At 49.4% G+C, this 18,098-nt stretch overlaps 2 protein-coding genes across 6 annotated transcripts in view; one reads left to right on the plus strand and one right to left on the minus strand.

Moving 5' to 3' along the window:
- Nucleotides 1-5,574, minus strand: part of EVC (EvC ciliary complex subunit 1) — a 72,336-nt gene extending 66,762 nt beyond the window's left edge. For all 4 annotated transcript variants that reach the window (XM_053565927.1, XM_053565928.1, XM_053565926.1 and 1 more), the window contains exon 1: nucleotides 5,394-5,574. In XM_053565927.1, the coding sequence (XP_053421902.1) occupies nucleotides 5,394-5,567 (174 nt within the window). In that variant the 5' untranslated portion in view covers nucleotides 5,568-5,574. The remainder of the gene's footprint in view (nucleotides 1-5,393) is intronic.
- A 293-nt stretch (nucleotides 5,575-5,867) lies between these two features.
- Nucleotides 5,868-18,098, plus strand: part of EVC2 (EvC ciliary complex subunit 2) — a 135,248-nt gene continuing 123,017 nt past the window's right edge. For both annotated transcript variants that reach the window (XM_053565924.1, XM_053565925.1), the window contains exons 1-2: nucleotides 5,868-6,095; nucleotides 15,577-15,631. In XM_053565924.1, the coding sequence (XP_053421899.1) occupies nucleotides 5,904-6,095; nucleotides 15,577-15,631 (247 nt within the window). In that variant the 5' untranslated portion in view covers nucleotides 5,868-5,903. The remainder of the gene's footprint in view (nucleotides 6,096-15,576; nucleotides 15,632-18,098) is intronic.

The raw sequence follows: 18,098 nt of genomic DNA on the forward strand, positions 1-18,098 counted from the left end.
GCATATGCTCTCAGCTGAGATTAGAAAAAGTTGATGCTCTGCCTTGTGTCAGCTCTTATGTTGTAAACAAGTGTCCTTTTCTCAGCCTGTTTAGTGCCATAATTTTGGCATTTTTGTGCTTTTTCTTGGTGAGTCTGCTATTTAAAATGGGCCCCACCCCAAGTGCACAGGAGCTGTCTGCTGGCCTCAGGAAGGAAGACTATGGTGTGACTCAGGGAGAAACATGCGTGTTAGAGCAGTTTCGTTCAGTCTGGGTTCACAGCTACTCTGTAATTTAAGGGCTGTTGTCTGTGAGCCTAATATCAGTGAATCAAAAATGCACATAAAATAAGATTGGTATTGATCAGTTATTGGAAATTTTGTGACCAGAGACTTGTAGGAAGCTAACCCTGCATGTCCCCTCAGAGTTGGCAAAGATGGTGTTCGCAGTGACTGCACAGAATACAAGTTAACTACAGTGAATAAGGAGAATAGACTGCATTTAAAATTCAGTTATGCCAGAAACACTTAAGAACTGCCTCCAGGACCACCAGCTGCTCACAAATACAATCTCTGAATTGGAGAAATATCACCAGTTTGTCATTAAGTTATCAGCAGGCGCCTGTGGCTCAGTGAGTAGGGTGCCGGCCCCATATGCCGAGGGTGGTGGGTTCAAACCCAGCCCCGGCCAACAAAAAAATAGCCAGGCGTTGTGGCGGGCGCCTGTGGTCCCAGCTGCTCGGGAGGCTGAGGCAGGAGAATCGCGTAAGCCCAAAAAAGTTAGAGGTTGCTGTGAGCCGTGTGACGCCACGGCACTCTACCCGAGGATGGTAAAGTGAGACTCTGTCTCTATTTTAAAAAAAAAAGTTATCAGCAACTTTACCAAGCACTTACTATGTGTCAAACTGGGTTCTAGACACTGAGAATAGATTAACAAACAAAATACACAAAGTTCCTTCCTTCCTGGAACTCATCACATTCTAGTGAGAGAAGACATAAATCAACAAATAAATACACAGTATGCCAGGGATGATGTGTTATAGGGAAAAATAAGGGAAGGTGGGGGAATGGAAAATGATGGGAAGGGACAGCTCTTGGGAAAGGTGGTGCTTTAGGAAGAAATTTGAAGGAAGTACGGGAGAGAGCCTTGAGAGATCTCAGCAAAGAGCATCCTGAGAGTGGGGACAGCAAATGCACGGCCTTTGGACGTGCATTTGTAGGTGGTGGTTGGAGGGGAGATAGCAGCTAAGCATGGGAAATGGCATGCTCTCTGCAAACGCACAGAGGCATGTCCAGGGAAGCCTGTGTAGGTGAAATGGGGGGTGGGTTTCGGGGTAGATGATGAGGCTACCGGGCTTTTTGGGGTGTTTGTTTAGCAAACACAGATGGCCAGTACAAGGGTTTTGCAAGAAAGTACCCAAGGAGATCATTTTACAGTAAAGACTCCAGGAGAAAAAGCTCATCCATCTCACAAAGGAAACATTAGTTCTTTAATTCTCTATTTAAAAATAACCAAGAGAGGCACTAGCCATTTGTGGACACGCTCTAATATAAAAGACAAAACCTAAAACAGAAAGAAAAAGCAAGCAGGAAATAGATACTCCACAGGGAAAAGAAAATGTAGACATCTGTATTATCCTCAGAGAAATCGGAGAAGATAGTTCATGCAAAAAATAAGAATACAATAGAATAAATACAGAATATTCTGAGAATAATAAAAGAACTCTTAAAAGTTAAAAATACGAAAAATTCAATAAAAGTATAAAATTAAGAAAAGTCCCCCAGGAAAGATAAAAAGACGAAGAAATGGGAAATTGAAGAGAAAGAAGAAAGAGGTCCAATTCAACCTAAAAATGATAGGTGTTCTTGAAAAAAGAGAACATATATAATGAAAAGAATCATCAAAGAAATAATCAAGAAAATGAATTTCTACATTGAAAGGGCATTCCAAATACCTTGCACCAGGGATGATAACAGACTCCCACTAAGACCTCTTCTGGCACAATTTCATACACTAAGGGCAAAGAAAAGATTCTTTAAGATTCTATAGAGAAACAAAAGATACTTCATGCAAAATATCAAGGATCTGAATAGAATCTGTTTTCTCAACAGCAAAAATGCAAATTAGAAGACAACAGAAAAGTGCCTTTAAAATGCTGCAAAGAAATTATTTCCAGCCCAGAACTGTCTACCTAACTAACGTAACCAATTACGTTAAGAGTTGCAGTCTTAAGAGGGACTTTACCTAACAATTGCAATCAGTGTAATCTGGCTTATTGTACCCTCAATGAATCCCCAACAATAAAAAAAAGAAAAAGATCTTCAAAAAAAGAGTTGCAGTCTTCCCTTTCTCAGAAAACTACTGAAGGATGTGCTCCAGCCATACAAAGAAATTTGTCAAAGAAAGATGCCTGCAGGAGTTCCCTGAAACAAGATCCAGCTCAGGAGAGAGGTGAGGAAGTCCCAGCAGGATGGTCCTAAGAGGTCTCAGTGGCCACAAAAAGCCCAGAGTAGATGCTTCTCAAACTTTAAAAACTTTAAATCACTTGGAGGGCTTGTTAAACACAGTTTTCTGGGCCCCAAGCCCAGAGCTTTTCATTCAGTGAGAAGTTTGGAGACCCAGAAATTTGCATTTCTATCAAGACATGTTGATGGTGTTAGTGTGGTCCACAATTTAGAGTGCTGTCATCTAGAGAATAACCAGCTCAAATGGGAGGCATGTCAGAATGCTTCTAGCACACATAGCTTTCTCAAGAAGAAAAAATGGATCAAATATCTAATGTATTCAAATGTCTTGAAAGGGACATAAACAGAGGAGAGTTTAGTATTAAATGAAGGATAAGTACATAGAATCTAAGCAGATGAAAAAAGTGAGTAACTTAATTTCAGGGAAAATAAAAGACTGTGCAAGAAAGAAAGATATTCATAATCTTAACTGATCCTTGAATCACAAAGAGTAAGTTTATAAAATTGTAATAATAGAAATACCGAACACTGATTTAACCTGAATTATCCTATAACCACATGGGGGGTGGGCATACTTCTGGAGAAGGGGAGGAATAGTAACTAAACCCTCTTTCTTTCCACGGTGGGAGGTCACCGGCTGTTACCTACAGAAAGCAACAGCAATACAGGGATGTTATTTAGAAATGGGAAGTAATTCCCAAAATACCCAGCTGAAAGAGTTGAACAAGTGGCTTTATAAAATAAAATGAAAACAACAAATGGAAGGTTGTGCCAGATAAAAACAAGACTTGGACCAGAGGAGGAAAACAGAGTGCCCAGGAGGCAGGAAAGAGAAAGTGCCTGACCCCTAAGGACAGTCTAGGTGTTCCAGGTGATCTCTCTGGTCCTGAAGGCTGATAAGGACAGAAAGGTAAGAAGGCCACAGCAGAGATGGAACAGATGTGCAGAAGTGCTGGGCATCTAGTAGAACAGTGAGATGTCTTGTGTGGCTGGGCCGGGATGGGGCAATGAGTTGGGCTGGAAGGAAATCTGCTAGGAAATCAGGCACTATCTTTTGTAGGCAACCAGGAGTTCCTGAAAGTTTTTAATCAGGAGAGTCATACTGTCAGAAGTGCATTTTAGAAATAGAAGGCCGGGCACGGTGGCTCACGCCTGTAATCCCAGCACTTGGGAGGCTGAGGCAGGTGGATTGGCTGAGCTCACAGGTTCAAGACCAGCCTAAGCCAGAGAGACACCCCATCTCTAAAAATAGCTGGACACCTATAGTCCCAGCTACTTGGGAGGCTGAGGCAAGAGGATCACTTGAACCCAAGAGTTTGAGGTTGCTGTGAGCTAAGATGCCACGGCACTCTACCAAGGATGACCAAGTCAGACTCTGTCTCCAAAAAAAAAAAAGAAATAGAAATAGAAAGGAGAGGGAGGAGACAGGAGGAAAGGAGTCTCATTCATTTGAAAGAAAGTCATTGCAAAGACGACATCAAAACATGAGAAAATCCCATCAGCTCCACATGGCTGCCACCCTGGTCTGAGCCATCACTCTCAACTGACCCTTTACATCAACCCTCTGTGAATCACAGCTGCCTCAGCTACCAAACGGGATACGTCACCAGGCAGCAGAAGATTAAAGCTCTGGCTCTGGGGTTCAGATACACTTGGGCTGAAATCCAGCCCCATTGTTTACTTGGATTGTGACCCAGGACAACAAACCCCAGATGCCTGCCTGTGAAATGGGGATGACAGTTCCCCTACCTCAAATGCCTGTAGGCACTTTGCACAGGGCACCCGGCAAGGCTCTGCACATTACTGCCCTGCGCCCTCACACAGCCAGCCTCTCTGCTATCTCTGAGTCACCAGCAGGATCTGACAACCCTCACCTTAGCAGAGGACCCGGCAGTATTTTCGTTTGAGCTCTTGGCAGCACAACACTCCCCAGGGGTAACCCACATTGGGATCTAAGAGCCATGATTCCCTGTAGCCCCAGAAGACTGTCTCCTTTTCATGTGGGCCAGGAATGGGAGGTGCAAGCCCAATTACGTCATCTCTGATCTTACCAGACCTCATCTCTCAAAGAGGTGGAGGCTGAGGGACCTAAAACAGTGGTCATACTTTTACCAATGGATGGACTGTCTGTCCTGGCCCAGGTGTTTCAATGGCCATCAAGGCATCAGGACAACTGCCATGTGAAGCACCTGTTAATCCCCTCAGGCAGCCACCCATGACCCTCAACTGCTGTCATTTTAGCAAGTTACTTAACCTCACTGTGTCTCAGTTTCCTCATCTGTAAAACAGAAACATTAATAAACTCGGCTCACACTGTTGTGGAGAATCCATGAGAGCCTGCAGGAGTGGGTATATCTCAGTGCCTGGCATGCAGTCGGCACTCACCCAGTGCTGGCACCATCAGTTCTCCAACACAGAACTCACTGTGCTGTGCCATACACAAGGTTTACTTGGAAGGCAGCCACCTCCTTGTGAACCTCTAGCTGGCCAGGGCAGGATCAGCCCTGCTCACCAATGTGAACGCACTCAGCAAACTTTTATTACAGGGTGAACCAACAGATAAATGCATGCCAGTGCCATAGCTGGGACTCAAGAATGGAGCGGGATCCCACACAGCAAGGAAGGAAGAGGCAGAGCTGGGATGGACGTCCAGACACGGGCATCCCCAGTGCCCCATCGTGCCCCCAACCCCCGTGCCACAGAGAAGCCAGAGGCCGCAGGGTGGGTGGGGGAGCGGGGGGATTGACGGCCATCTCGGATTGCACAGCGGAATGGGAGGTAGCTGGCACTTTTGGGGTCCTCCTGGACAGTGTCCTCTAGTCACTCCGCCGCCTACCTCCTGAAGCAGACGGGCGCGAAGTCCGCTATCCCGCCCGACTGGTTTCAGAGCCCAGGCTCGCCCAGCACCAGCCCCCAGGACCCAGGAGCCCCCTCCACTCCCTGCCCACCTGGTGTCGCGGGCCCAGACGGCCAGCCCGGCGGCTGAGCCAGAGGCCGAGGCCCAGGCCGAGCGCGGCGCCCAGCAGCACGGCGGGGGCCAGCAGCGCGGGCGCCGGTCCCAGCACGTCCCGGCCGAGCAGCAGCCGCGCGTCCCCGGTGCAGGCCGCCGAGCCGCGGGCCATCGGGGGCGCTCAGGAGTCCTCCCGTCGCATCCTGCCCGCGCCGCGCACGGCCGGGGCCCGCGTCCGGCTGCACCGGCCCCACCAGGACGGCGACGCGGGGCTCCGAGCCCGGACGGGCCAGGGGCGCAGCGCGCTCCGGCAACTTTCCGGCCTGCGCAGTCTCCTGGCTCCCGCGCCGCTCCCTTCCCCTGCCCCGCCGCGCCCGAGGGAGGAGCCGAGATCGCCGCCTAAAACTTGGGGCCACCCCGAACGGCCCTGCCCTCGGACTGAGCATGCTCGGCGACTGGGTGGGCCTGGGGTCCGGAAGCTCCGGAGGCCCCTCCGCGTCGGCAGACCATGGGTCAGGATGGCTCCTCTGGACGCACCACGTGGATGCTGGCCGGGGGCCTCCTGGCCGTGGCCTTGGCGCTGGGGGGAAGAGGCTGTGGCCTTGGCCCTAGGGAACCGGGTCCGCTCCGGGGCCCTCTTGGAGCGCAGCCTCCTCCGGATTCCCCGGCGGTTCCCAAGGGGCCCCAAGGGACCGCGCAGGTAAGAGGGGCAGGGTCTGGAGTCTTGGCTTCCTCCACTCGGGAGGAAGGCCCCTGGGGCAAAGAGTCAGGGAGGGCAGGATCTGACCAGGAGGAGGCTGGTCCTTAAGTGTATCTGCTGGCTGCCAGAGAACTTGGAGGAAAGGTGGTGGAGACTTTGTCCTTCTGTGACAGATTTGGACTTTACACTCCACTGTGTGACCCGCCAGCTGTGTGATCTCGGTCAGGGCACTCCTGTTCCTGTGCCTCTGTTTCTGGGCCACTGCAGTGTCTACCCCAGAGGGTCCAAGGGCGTTGGATGCTTCCCTGCGTGTAGAACATCTGGTTTAGGCAAGCCCTGGGCTAGAGTGTGGCGGTTGTTGGGAGTTGGGGTTATTGGCTGGACTTTTACTATCACTACACTCCTGGCTAATGCATTTAGCCATGACACACCTCATCCTTGGCCACATGACTGGCCCCAAACTTGGAAAGGCAGGGAGCCCTGGCTGTCACCCTAGTAATCCCCTCCCTCCAAAGCTGGTCATGTCCTAGTGCCTCTTCCTCCCAGTGACCTCTCCTATCTGCCCCTCTTCCCCTACCCACCGCCACGCAACTTCACCTCTGGCCCTTGGTGACTCTCTCCAGGACTTCTGCAAACCCTGGCACGCTTTGGGAAGTGCGCTCTGGAAACTCGCCTTACACTGCTGGTCAGAAGGGCAAGCTGAGGCCCTGAAGGCTCTGACTCGCTCCAGGCCACAGCTAAGGGAGTGGCCCTGGCAGGGACCCACAAGGCCCAACCTCTGTCCTATGCAGCACACAGGACACAGGCCCAGCGTGAGGCAGTGTTGTGTGCTGTCTGTGGTCTGGCCCATTGACCCCACTCTGGGGTCCTCTCAGCTCTCCCCCCAAGAGCCAGTTAGCCCTGTTCTCTGCCTGTGGGTCCAGGACGGTTGCTGTACTTGCTCAGAGATTCAGGCATTGACATCACTCTGGGGTCCTCTCAGCTGTCCCCCCAGGGCCCAGTTGGCCCTGTCCCCACCCTGTTCTCCACCTGTGGGTCCAGGACATTTGCTGTACTGGCTCAGAGGTTTAGGTCTCTTAAGGGAAATTCTCTTCTCTTTTCATCATCTGTGGTCTGGAGAAACTCCACATCTGTGTACTGGGCTTTAAAAAGCCCAGTGAGAGGGTGGTGCCTGTGGCTCAAAGGAGTAGGACCCCGGCCCCAATACTGCAGGTGGTGGGTTCAAACCCAGCCTCTAGCCAAAAACTGCAAACAAACAAAAAAAAAAAGCGCAGTGACAGAACTTTTTCACAGAGTCCTTTGACTACCATCTGCCCTGTGGGATGGGAAGCCTGTGGCCTGTTTTGCAGGTGACAAAATAAGCTCAGAGAACCATGTCCCCAGGCCTGTCCTGTACCCACGTTGAGACCACACACCCCTGGCTTCAGCAGCTTTGAGCAGGCTCTTCCCTCTGGGAGGTCAATGCTAGCAAACCCTGGCAGACATTTACTTCTCTCAAGAGCAGAGGTGTTGAGGGCAGCTGCAGCCAAGAGGAAGGGACATTACCTACTGGGAAAGGCCTGAAGCTATCTAGAGCCCAGGTGAGCCTGGGGCACCTCACTTTCAAGGGCCACCCTTGCCTTTGCAGAAACACACGAATGAGCACCTGTGTCCAAGCATCCTTGCTGCCTTGAGCACCTCACGTAGGCCCAGGCCCTGCCCATACTCATCTTGTCCGTGCGGCCAAGCCTCCTTCCTCACAGTGGGCCTGTGTCCTTCTGTGTGCTGCACAGGACAGAGGCTGGGCCTTATGGGTCCCTGACAGGGCCATTTCCTTCCCTGTGGCCTGGGCGAGTCAGAGCCATCAGGGTCTCAGCTTGCCCTTCTGACCAGTGGTGTAAGGCGGGTTTCCATAGCACCCTTCCTGAAGGGACCTGTTAGCTGCTCCTGTGTGATTATGTGAAGCCTTCACTCGAGTCTCCCTCTTCCTGTTTATTCATTTTTTTCATTCAGTTGACACGTTACCGCACCTCCTCCTAAGTCCCATGCTGAACGAGGTGCCTACACGGTGATAGGTGCTTTGAGGAGGAGGACAGGGAGTCATGAGGGTAGCGTGGAGGGGAGGTCACTTCATTTGAAAGTCAGAGGAAGAAAACTCAGTGGAGACCTGATGGGTAAGTCCATTTAGGCAGGGAAAGAGTGAGGAGAGGACATCCCAGGTGGTGTGGCATATTCCAGCCCCGTGCTGCTGAGGTATCTCTTGGTGAGAATGTTTATTGCCTTGTCCGGGCTGTTTGGCTCCTTTGCTGGTTCCTGTGGGCAGAGTTTTTATCTTCTTTCCTGTCTTTATTTGATGCTTACTGAGAATGCCTCCTACTTCACAGTGTTTCTTACAGTGGAGTCTGGGGGCTTGAGGAGTCGCTAAATCATTTTAGAGCTGTTTTCATAGCAGTGCTGAGATGTTATTTACTTTCCCCTCTCTCATTTTCTCTCAAATGATCGTGGGGGTTTGCACGGTGAAATGAAGCATGAGATTAGAGCAGATTTGAGAATCCAGCATCTTCCATTACTTTAAACATAGATGGGATTTGCAAAACAATGTCATTCTTCTATGTTTTAATTTTGGAAAATATAGCTGTTTTTCATAAAATGTGCTGTTGATGTTTATATGCAGTATGTTTGTCATTCCTATTTAAAATGAATTCATAGACATTGAAAGATGATCTGACTCTGTTTTAAACACATTAAATATTGGCAAATTTAATCTGCACAAACAAAAGCTCCTTGGAATGTCCTTAATCAGCATGAAGCTCATTAAGGAGTCCTGAGCTCACAAACGTGGAAATCACTGCCCTCCAACAGGCTCTGTCTGATGTTCTGGGATTGGGAGGTGAAAGAAACCACCCCGTACCTTTGAAAGATAAATACGTATTTCAGCATAAGATTCTTTCTCAATTTGCATCACTTTATAATGCTAACAGCATCATTTTGTTGTTCTTTTACTTGAAATACCAAACAACAATTCAGGTTGGTTGTGATGCCAAGTTCAGTGTACTGGATGTGTCCAAAGCTGGGTGAATTACCAAAATAATAATAGTAAAACCAGCCAGACACTTTGAAACATTATCTGACTGATTGTCTACTTATTACAGCTTCAAAGTTGCAGTGCTGGAATTGCGAGCTGAGGCGACCAATCCCAGAATACTCTGTGAGACGTCCTCAGGAGAGAGGAGGTCTTTAGGGTTTTCTCTGCTCTTCATGGCTGTACCACCCCAGGGCTCCGGGCTGGGCTCTCTCCCCTTCGTCAACACTCACACCCTCGGCGACCTACCCACTGACAGCTCCCAGATTCCCATCCCCAGCAGAGGTGTCTCAGAGCTCCTGGGGAGATCCCTCTGCCCACCTGACGTGGCCCCTGGAGGCTCACAGGCACCCCAAGGTCATGCCCCACTCGGCACCTAAATTCTGCCTCCCTCCTCCCTCTTTGCCAGTGACATCTCTGCCTCCCCCTTTGCTGGGTCCCAAAGACCTGGCTCTGTCCTTCCTCCTCCCTAACTCCACACCTCACATTCTGTCAGTCTACAAATTTCATGGGTTCTATTTTCAAAATATATCCGAAATCAACCCAGTTTTCCCGGTCTTCACAAACACCATCCTGGTCCAAGTTACCTTGCCCTCTCTGGGACTATGGCAGAGGCTACTGCCCGCCTTCCTGCCTTCACTCTTGTCTGCTTCTCAACAGAGCAGCCGGAGTGTCCCATTTAACACTGCCACTTCCTGCCACTCCTGTGGAGTAGCCTGCCGGTGACTTCCCATTGTACTCAGAGCAGAAACCGAGGTTCCCAGTGTGACCTAAAAGTCTCTCCATGCCCCTCTTGCCACTCAGACTGCATTTCGCTGACCATGCTCAGGTACATTGGCCTCCTTGCTGTTCTTTGAACACGCTCAGTATGCTCCCACCTCAGGGCCTTTGCACATGCTGTTCCCTCTACCTGACAGAATGCTTGTCCCGTAGGTATCCTCATGGTCCCTATTTCCATATAACTCCATTTAAAATGGCAGCCCCCACTTCTGCCCTCCTTTTGTTCTTTATTTCTCCCTGCTGGGTTTATCACCTTCTTTATAGTACGTTACTATTTTGTTCATAGTATGTTATGTGTAGTATGTTATTATTTTGTTTATAATTTTCTTAAACAGTGCCTTGAGAGTAGGACAACTTTGTTCCTCATTCGGGGATGTAACACCATTTTCTAAGGAGCACATAGTAGGTGATCAAAAATACTTGCTGAGCAAGTGAGTGACAGTGAGGCAGCAGGCCGGAAGTGGTGAGACGGTGGCTGGGTGCTGGGAACTAGGCTGGGGCTCTGGAAACGTGAGTTCTGGTCTCAGCCCCACCATTACTAGCTTAGACACTTGGGCATTTCATGCGTCCAGGTATAAATATTTACTGTGTGCCCTTGATGCTTCTGGGCTGGCCCCTGGAGTATGGCGGGGAACGTGACTGAGTTCACTGAGCCCACAAAGCTGGGCTGCAGGCCCGCTTGAGCCTCCCTCCCTGTGTTCATCGGCAAAGTGGCCATTTTTATAGCAACTTTTCAGCATTATCACAGAGAGCGTAGTAATCATAGTAAGAACATAGCAATAACATCAGTGATAATAGTTACAGTAATATACAGTAATAGCAGCAATAACAATAGTGGTATATTTACCGAGTATTTACTATGTGCTGAGCACTATGCTAAATGCTTTGTGTATATATTATCTAGTTTAATCCTTTAAAAATCCTTATGAAGAAGGTATAACATCCCATTTTACAGATGAGGAAACTGAGGCCACAGTGGTTCTATGGAGTGAGGATGCCCACTCAGACTCTTCACCCCAAAGCACAAGCTCTCAGTGGTTAGATTCCATAAGAAAGTTCTTTGTAAACCTGAACTTAAATGTTCTGTGTTGGTTCAGTATCTCCACTCCTCCAAAGGGTGAGCTAATAGGCAATTGCAATAGTTTACTAGATGGTCTAAAAGGGCACTGTCCACTGCACTGGCCACTAGTCATGTGTGGCTATTTAAACGTAAACATTTCACACGTTCTCTGGCCCCAGGTGGCTAATGGCTCCTGTATTGGACAGCTTGGAGTCTGGAACATTTTCATCTCTGCAGACAGTTCTACTGGAAGTCCCTTGGACAAGGAGAAGGCAGTGAAGTGGTGTGTGGGGATGAGGCCTGAGTCAGTCAGACATTCCCAGTGGCTCTGGAGGGCCTTCTAGGTGCCAGGTTCTGGCCTTGGCACTTGGGAGGCCGGCCAAGACAGACCAGGACCAGTCCCTGCCCTTAAGGAGCCTGTGTTCTCAGAGCTGGAGAAAGGCAGTGTGTAACTGTGTGGCTGTGGTGCGTGGCAGGTGGGGGGCTGTGCACATGTGCACAGTATGCAAGAGGTGGGGGGCACTCGCTACTTGGGCAGGTGCGCAGGGAAGGTGCTCTGAGGCAGTGACACCTGAGCAGAGCTCTGTGTGGAATGAGGGACGGGCGTGGCCACATCTGGGAAGGGAACGTTCTGTAAATGAGGAAGCAGGAGAGCAGGCAGATTGGAGGAGAACTTGGCTGGAGATGTATTTTGAAGGTAGAGCCTGTGGGTTTGCTAGGGTTTATTGTGGGTTGAGAGACAGAGAAGAGAGGAATGAAGAACAAAACCACAGACATCAGCCTGAGCATGTGGGGGACCAGAGATGCCATCGGCAGATGTGCAGAGGCCCTGGGAATACTTTGGAGTCAGTTTTGGTCTTGTAGGGTTGGATATGGCCCCGAGGCATCCCAGCGTTCATGCACGGTAGAAAGCTGGATGGGTGAGTCTGGATTTGGGGGGAAACCTGAAGTACGGGTCTTCGTTAGAGAGCAGTCAGTGCATAAATAGCCTGTAACACAGAGGGCCTGGGTGAGCTCGCCTCAGGAGCCCGTCTCTGTGGGAAGAAGCGAGGTCCTAGGGCCCAGCCCTGGGGCAACCCCATGATTATTGGCCTGGAAGGAGGGGGGGTCAGTGTAAAGGGAACGGGACATTGTGACCCAGAGGTCAAAAGAGGAGAGAGAAGGAGAGAAGCTCCTTCAGCAAAGGAGAAAAAGCTCACGGTTGGTAGAATAATGTCATAAGTGGACAGTGGTTAATTGTCATTCTATGTGGACAAGTGGTTAATCAGCTGACCTTAAAATAGGAGTGTATCTGGGATCTTCTGGATGGTCCCAATGTCATCACCAGAGTCTTTAAGTGTGGAGGAGCACAGCAGAAGAGAGGGCGGTACATGTCGGAGAGATGCAGTGGGGAGGACTCCACCTTGAAGATGGAGGGAGGACCCATGAGCCGAGGTGCAGGCCCCTCTAGAAGCTGGGGAGGTAGGGAACAGATTCCCCCAGAGCCTCCAGACCTCTCCCCCCAGTGGGTGGTGCCAAGTGATATACAGCTGTCCTATACTTGTTGGAAGAAGTCGCTGTGCAACTTCCAAGGGTGTGTTTTTATCGTGCGTTTTGCCCGCCAGGTGGCAGTATAGACTCATTCTATCCATGTGAGCATGTTTGCAACAGTTTCTGGCAAGTGCATGTGTCTTCCTGAGGAAGATGCTTTTGTCCACCTGCAGAAGATGCTGAATGGGCTGTTGGTTGTTCTGGGCACACCCACCTGTCCAAGAGAGCTTCCAGGGAAGGCGTTCATGTCAGGTGTGAGGGGCCTGGCAGCCAAAACTCCAGAGGAACAGGCAAAGTACACATGTGGTCAGTGTCCTGTTATCCAGACTCTGTTGTAGTTGTTCCTTTGTCACTGTGACTCGTGGACATGAGCTCCTCATAACAAGAAATGAGGCAATATAGGTGACCTGGAAAGAAGAGCCTTCCTCTCTGCCTCCACCCACCCCAGACCTCTCCCCACAGTGGGTGGTGTGCACACTTCACCGCGTCCCTTCTAGGCTTCACAGAACAGTGTGGTGTTACTGTGTATTCTGTGTCACATTATGATGTCGAATATATAATTATAGATTACATTTATAAAGGTTATAAATACATTACAGTGTATGTAAAAATATAATAGGGATGAGAGAACATATACACACATCTATATACAAGTAACTATATGAAAGACAAATAAATCTAATTACTAAATATTACCAAATATATGAACATCCTGTTTTTATTAAATGAGATTATGAGATCATATTTTTATAATGTTGTGACTTGGAGATTTCACTTGCTCTCTCTTTGAGCTATTTGTAGGTAGACATGGATTCATTTCATTTATTATTTATTAAGTTCTATTTTTAATTGTAGCGAAATGCACGTAACAAAATTGAACATCTTAGCCATTTTAAGTGTTTTTTTTTTTTGCAGTTTTTGGCCGGGGCTGGGTTTGAACCCAACACCTCTGGCATATGGGGCTGGCGCCCTACTCCTTTGAGCCACAGGCTCTGCCCCCTGTTTTTTCCTGATGTTAAGTACATTGGCATTGTTGAGTGTTCAATCTCCAGAATGCCTCTCCTGTAAGAATCGAAACTTTGTCCCCGTTAACCAGCTCCTCCTTCCCTTCGCCCAGCTCCCTGTAACCATGCCACTGCCGGTCTGTGAGTCTCTCTACTGTAGGGACCTCATGTGTGCAACCACACAGGATTTGTCCTTTAGTGGCTGGTTTACTTCACGTGGCAGGGCGCCCTCAAGGTCATCGTTTTGCAGCCACTCGGAGCTTCCTTTCTCAGGACAGGACACATTTTGCTCATTCGTTCATCCGCTGATGGGCACTCCGTTGCCCCCACTTTCGGCGCTTGCAATCAGATCATGCTGCTATGAATTCGGTGTGTGAATGAATGTCTTTTCAGTGCCCCCCCTTTCAGTTGTTCTGGATAAACACCCACAAGTGGAATTGCTGGGTTACATTGCTTTGTTCTTTCTCATAGCCTCGTACTACTCCGTGGAATGTTTGCACCACAGTTTGTTATTTCGAATAGGATTCTTTAAACCACCCAGGACATAAATCATGAGCAAGTTGAGGCCAGACAGTGGGTTGGGTTTGTCGTGTGGATCTCACTGTGTGTTTCCCCTCATCCTCTCCCCTCTGCCGGCCTCCTCCTCTGTCCTGCATTTTCCATCATTCCACCTGCCTCTCTCCATGAGTGATGCCATGTTCTGTCCCTGTGGGCAGGCCTCCTCCATGCCGCAGGGCAAACTGACCTCCAGCGCAGTTGGGCTCATGTCAGGGCTGTGTCCAGGGGCTTGGAGGCCTGGAAGGACTAGGCCTGAAAACAGTCACTCCTGTGCCCATGAGGATAGGGGAACATAGAGGGCGCAGGAGAGCTCTCCAAGTGGACAAAGACAGTTCACCACGGCTGTGTCCTGCCTACCCCGTCTAATCTCATAGGGCCATGTGAACCATAGTGTGTGAACTAGCCCTAGAAACTGGACCTCAAAGCCAGGCCTGAATTTCCCTTCTCTTCCATGACACACAGAGCCTGCAAGTGCATCCAGGTGTGCAAACGTGCAGAGCTGGGCTGCCTGTGCAAAGCTCGTCTCTGCCTCTGTTACCCAAGGGACCTGGAGTGAGCTATTTAGTTACCTGGAGTCTGGAGGTATTACTGTAAAATAAGGATAATAGCAGGGGTCCTCAAACTATGGCCCGCAGGCCACATGAGGCAGTGTGATTGTATTTGTTCCCGTTTTGTTTTTTCTCTTCAAAGTAAGATATGTGCAGTGTGCATAGGAATTTGTGCATAGTTTTTTTTTTTAAATATAGTCTGGCCCTCCAACGGTCTGAGGGATAGTGAACTGGCCCCCTGTTTAAAAAGTTTGAGGACCCCTGCTTTACTGGGTTATTCTGCACACTACATGTGCAGCTCCCTTGGAAGGCATAGTTTCAGGCCTGGCGCATGGAGGGGGCTTCATCCAGGGCAGCTAATTTTATTATTATTAATATTATTGTTATTAATATTCAGTAGAGAGACTTGGGGATTTCTAAGGCCCAGATTTCACAGAAATAGAGGGCAAGTTTGACTGGGTTCAGTTTGGACACATTTTCATCAGTAAATGAGACTACGCAGGCTGGAAGGAGGCTTTGAGGTCACTTTTCAGAAGACAGAGCCGAGTCTCAGAGAGGCTTAGAGACTCAGCCAAGGACACACAGCGAGTACATGGATCCAGCCAGAACCTAGTTCTCTTGACTCCCCGTCTACTGTCTTGGGGTCACAGGGATCATGAAAAGCAGATGTGAGACTCGAACCCAGGTCTGTCTGGCTACATTTCAGCCGCACGGTGCTGCCTCCTCAACAGCTCCAGACGCATGGTTGTGGCTGAGCTGGTGCTTTCCTGGGAGAGTGGGGGTGATGCCGTAACCGGAACCTAGTGGTGGCTGACTCGGAATTGGGCACTTTACACTCTAGTGCAGTTTTTCCATGTGAACCGTTTACAGAAATTAGGTTCAACCACTTTTTACGAGTGTGTTTTTCAGGAAATGATTTTATGCCTTTTGAAATTTGTAGGAGCTGCCCTGCATGATTTGGCCCAGTGTGGAAAACTCTCACTTTAAGACTGCAGGTGAGTTTTCCTTCTGGTTAACTTTCCCTTGTTTTGACTATGAAAGCCTTCCACTTCCACCTCTCTCATCCTCCTGGTCCCTTCCGTATTTCCCTTCCCCAGGCAAATAGGTCGTTCCCTGATCTTTCTACACTAGGGCAGGCATCCTGGCTCCTCTTCAAAGCTGGCTGCAGCTAGAGAGCCCGGGGTGGAGCTTAGGGGTAGGTGGGCCTGTCTGGATTTGCCCATGGAGGAGTCTAGTGAATAAAACACAGACACACAGATTAGCTAGGTGCATCAGTTCCATGGCTGCTCGAACAAATTTTCATAACCTTAATGGCTCAAAACAACACACATTTATTCTCTTACCATTCTGGAAGGCAGAAGCCCCAAATCAGCTTCACTGGGCTAACGTCAAGGTCAGCAGGGCCTCTGGAGGCTCCTTGCTTCTTCCAGCATCTGTTGCCACGCTGCCTACATTGCTTAGGTGGATGGCGTGTTGCTTCAGTGGTCACTTTGCCCTCTTCTGTCTGTCAAACCTGTACTGTCTCCCTGGTGTAAGGACCTCTGTGATTATATCTAGGGCCCTCGTGGGTCATCCAGGCAACCTCGCCATGTGGAAGCCCTTCTTTGAACCACATCTGCAAAGTCCATTACCCTGAGACAATATTCATAGGCACATAGGATTAGGAGCTGGCTATCTTTGGGGCTGTAATTTAGGCTGTCACACTTGGTGACAGGAAGTCAACTGACACTGACCTAAGCAAAATGGAAGCAACAGGCTCATGAGATGGCCGGAAGGCAGGTTCTGTTACCTCCAGCCTCCCTCTCCAGCGCCAGCTCTGCTTCCTGCGGGAACGCCCTTCTCAGGTGCCTTCTTTCCACGTTGCTGTCGTGGGTTCACAGGGGCCCCATGGGTGGCACCTGCAGAGAGGACAAGACCTGCCGCAGCAGCTGTGGCAGGAGTTCTAGGGAAGCCTGTGGGTGGGCTCAGTGTGGGCCCCGTGCCTGGCCCTGCACCTGTCCCAGGGTCCAGTCAGTGGTTTTCTGGGGACAGGGATGGACCCAGGATCCAGGAAGGTTCTGCTTGTCTATACACACTGAGTGGGATTCTTACTGAACAGAGGATGAGTCCTTTCTGAAGGGAGGGATCACTCTGGAGTCCTCATTACAGCTGAGGAGCCAGAAGTCTTGAACGAGTGGACCAGGGATGAAGGCCTTGAGTTCCAGTGCGGCCCTGAGATGGTCTGCCCAGTGGGTCTGCAGCAAGTATTTGTCCCTGAGCCCACGGGGCTGCTCGCACATTCTGATGCTCTGAGTCAGTGGCTGACCTGGTGAAGTGCCCATCTGTTTTCCACAGTCAAGGCCATTGTTTCCCAGATGCTCAGTGGAAAAGGACCTTTATTTCCATCCCACCTTGTGAACTAAACCCATCACAGGTATTATCCGAGGGAAAAAAGACTTCAGTTTTATCTAGGACCCAGTTCTACGTCTTTTTCTCTCAAATTTTTGTTTTTTTCTATATATATCTTAAAATTCCTTAGAAGGGGCTCGGCACCTGTAGCTCAAGTGGCTAGGGCACCAGCCACATGTAGTGGAGCTGGCAGGTTTGAATCCAGCCCGGGTCTGCCAAACAACAACGACAACTACAACCAAAAAAATAGCCAGGCATTGTGGTGGGCGCCTGTGGTCCCAGCTACTTGGGAGGCTGAGGCAAGAGAATCGCTTAAGCCCAAGAGTTGGAGGTTGCTGTGAGCTGTGACGCCACAGCACTCTACCCACCTACCCTGTCTCAAAAAAAAAAAATTCCTTAGAAGGTTTTAAAAGCATTTCTAAAGACCTTGCTATCAATACATTGAGTAAGAAAGACTGAAAAATAAACTCACTTTCAGATAAAGGGCAGTTTGTATTTGGATAGGAGATAAATGTGGAAGAAAGGTACAATGCCACAATCTGAGTGATTCAGAAAATACAGTTTATGACTTGAAGCATTTGATACAGCTAAGCACTTTCACATGCAGCCTGGCATTTAATTGGCCCCTCGGACACCTGTCTGATTGGAATTTTAACCACAGTCCCAAGGAAGGGGAACTGAGGTTCAGAGAACTCAGCTGACCTGTCCAGGGTCCCATAGCTGACCAGCCACCAAGGAGCATCCAATCAGGACGACTTCTGATGGTCCAGCCAGGATGTTTTAAGTGACATTCCTGTGTTTTACACATAATGCTCATGAATTTTCCAAACATATTGACAAAGATCAAATTCTAGAGAGAGCCGTTTCATGTTAGATGCTCAGTGGGCATTTGTGTCCGGCTGTGGGCAGATCGTCCTTAAAATCATGGTCAGAGTGTTTGCTGAAAGCTCTCTCTGCAGTGGGCAGGTGCTCAGAAGGACTCAGAGAGAGGTAAGACTCACTCTGCTCACTTCAGAGTTAAGGAAACTGAGGCACCATGAGTGGATATGCCCATCCAAGGACTCCTGGCCAGAG

This window comes from Nycticebus coucang, chromosome 17 (assembly GCF_027406575.1).
Source record: "Nycticebus coucang isolate mNycCou1 chromosome 17, mNycCou1.pri, whole genome shotgun sequence".
NCBI lineage: Eukaryota > Metazoa > Chordata > Mammalia > Primates > Lorisidae > Nycticebus > Nycticebus coucang.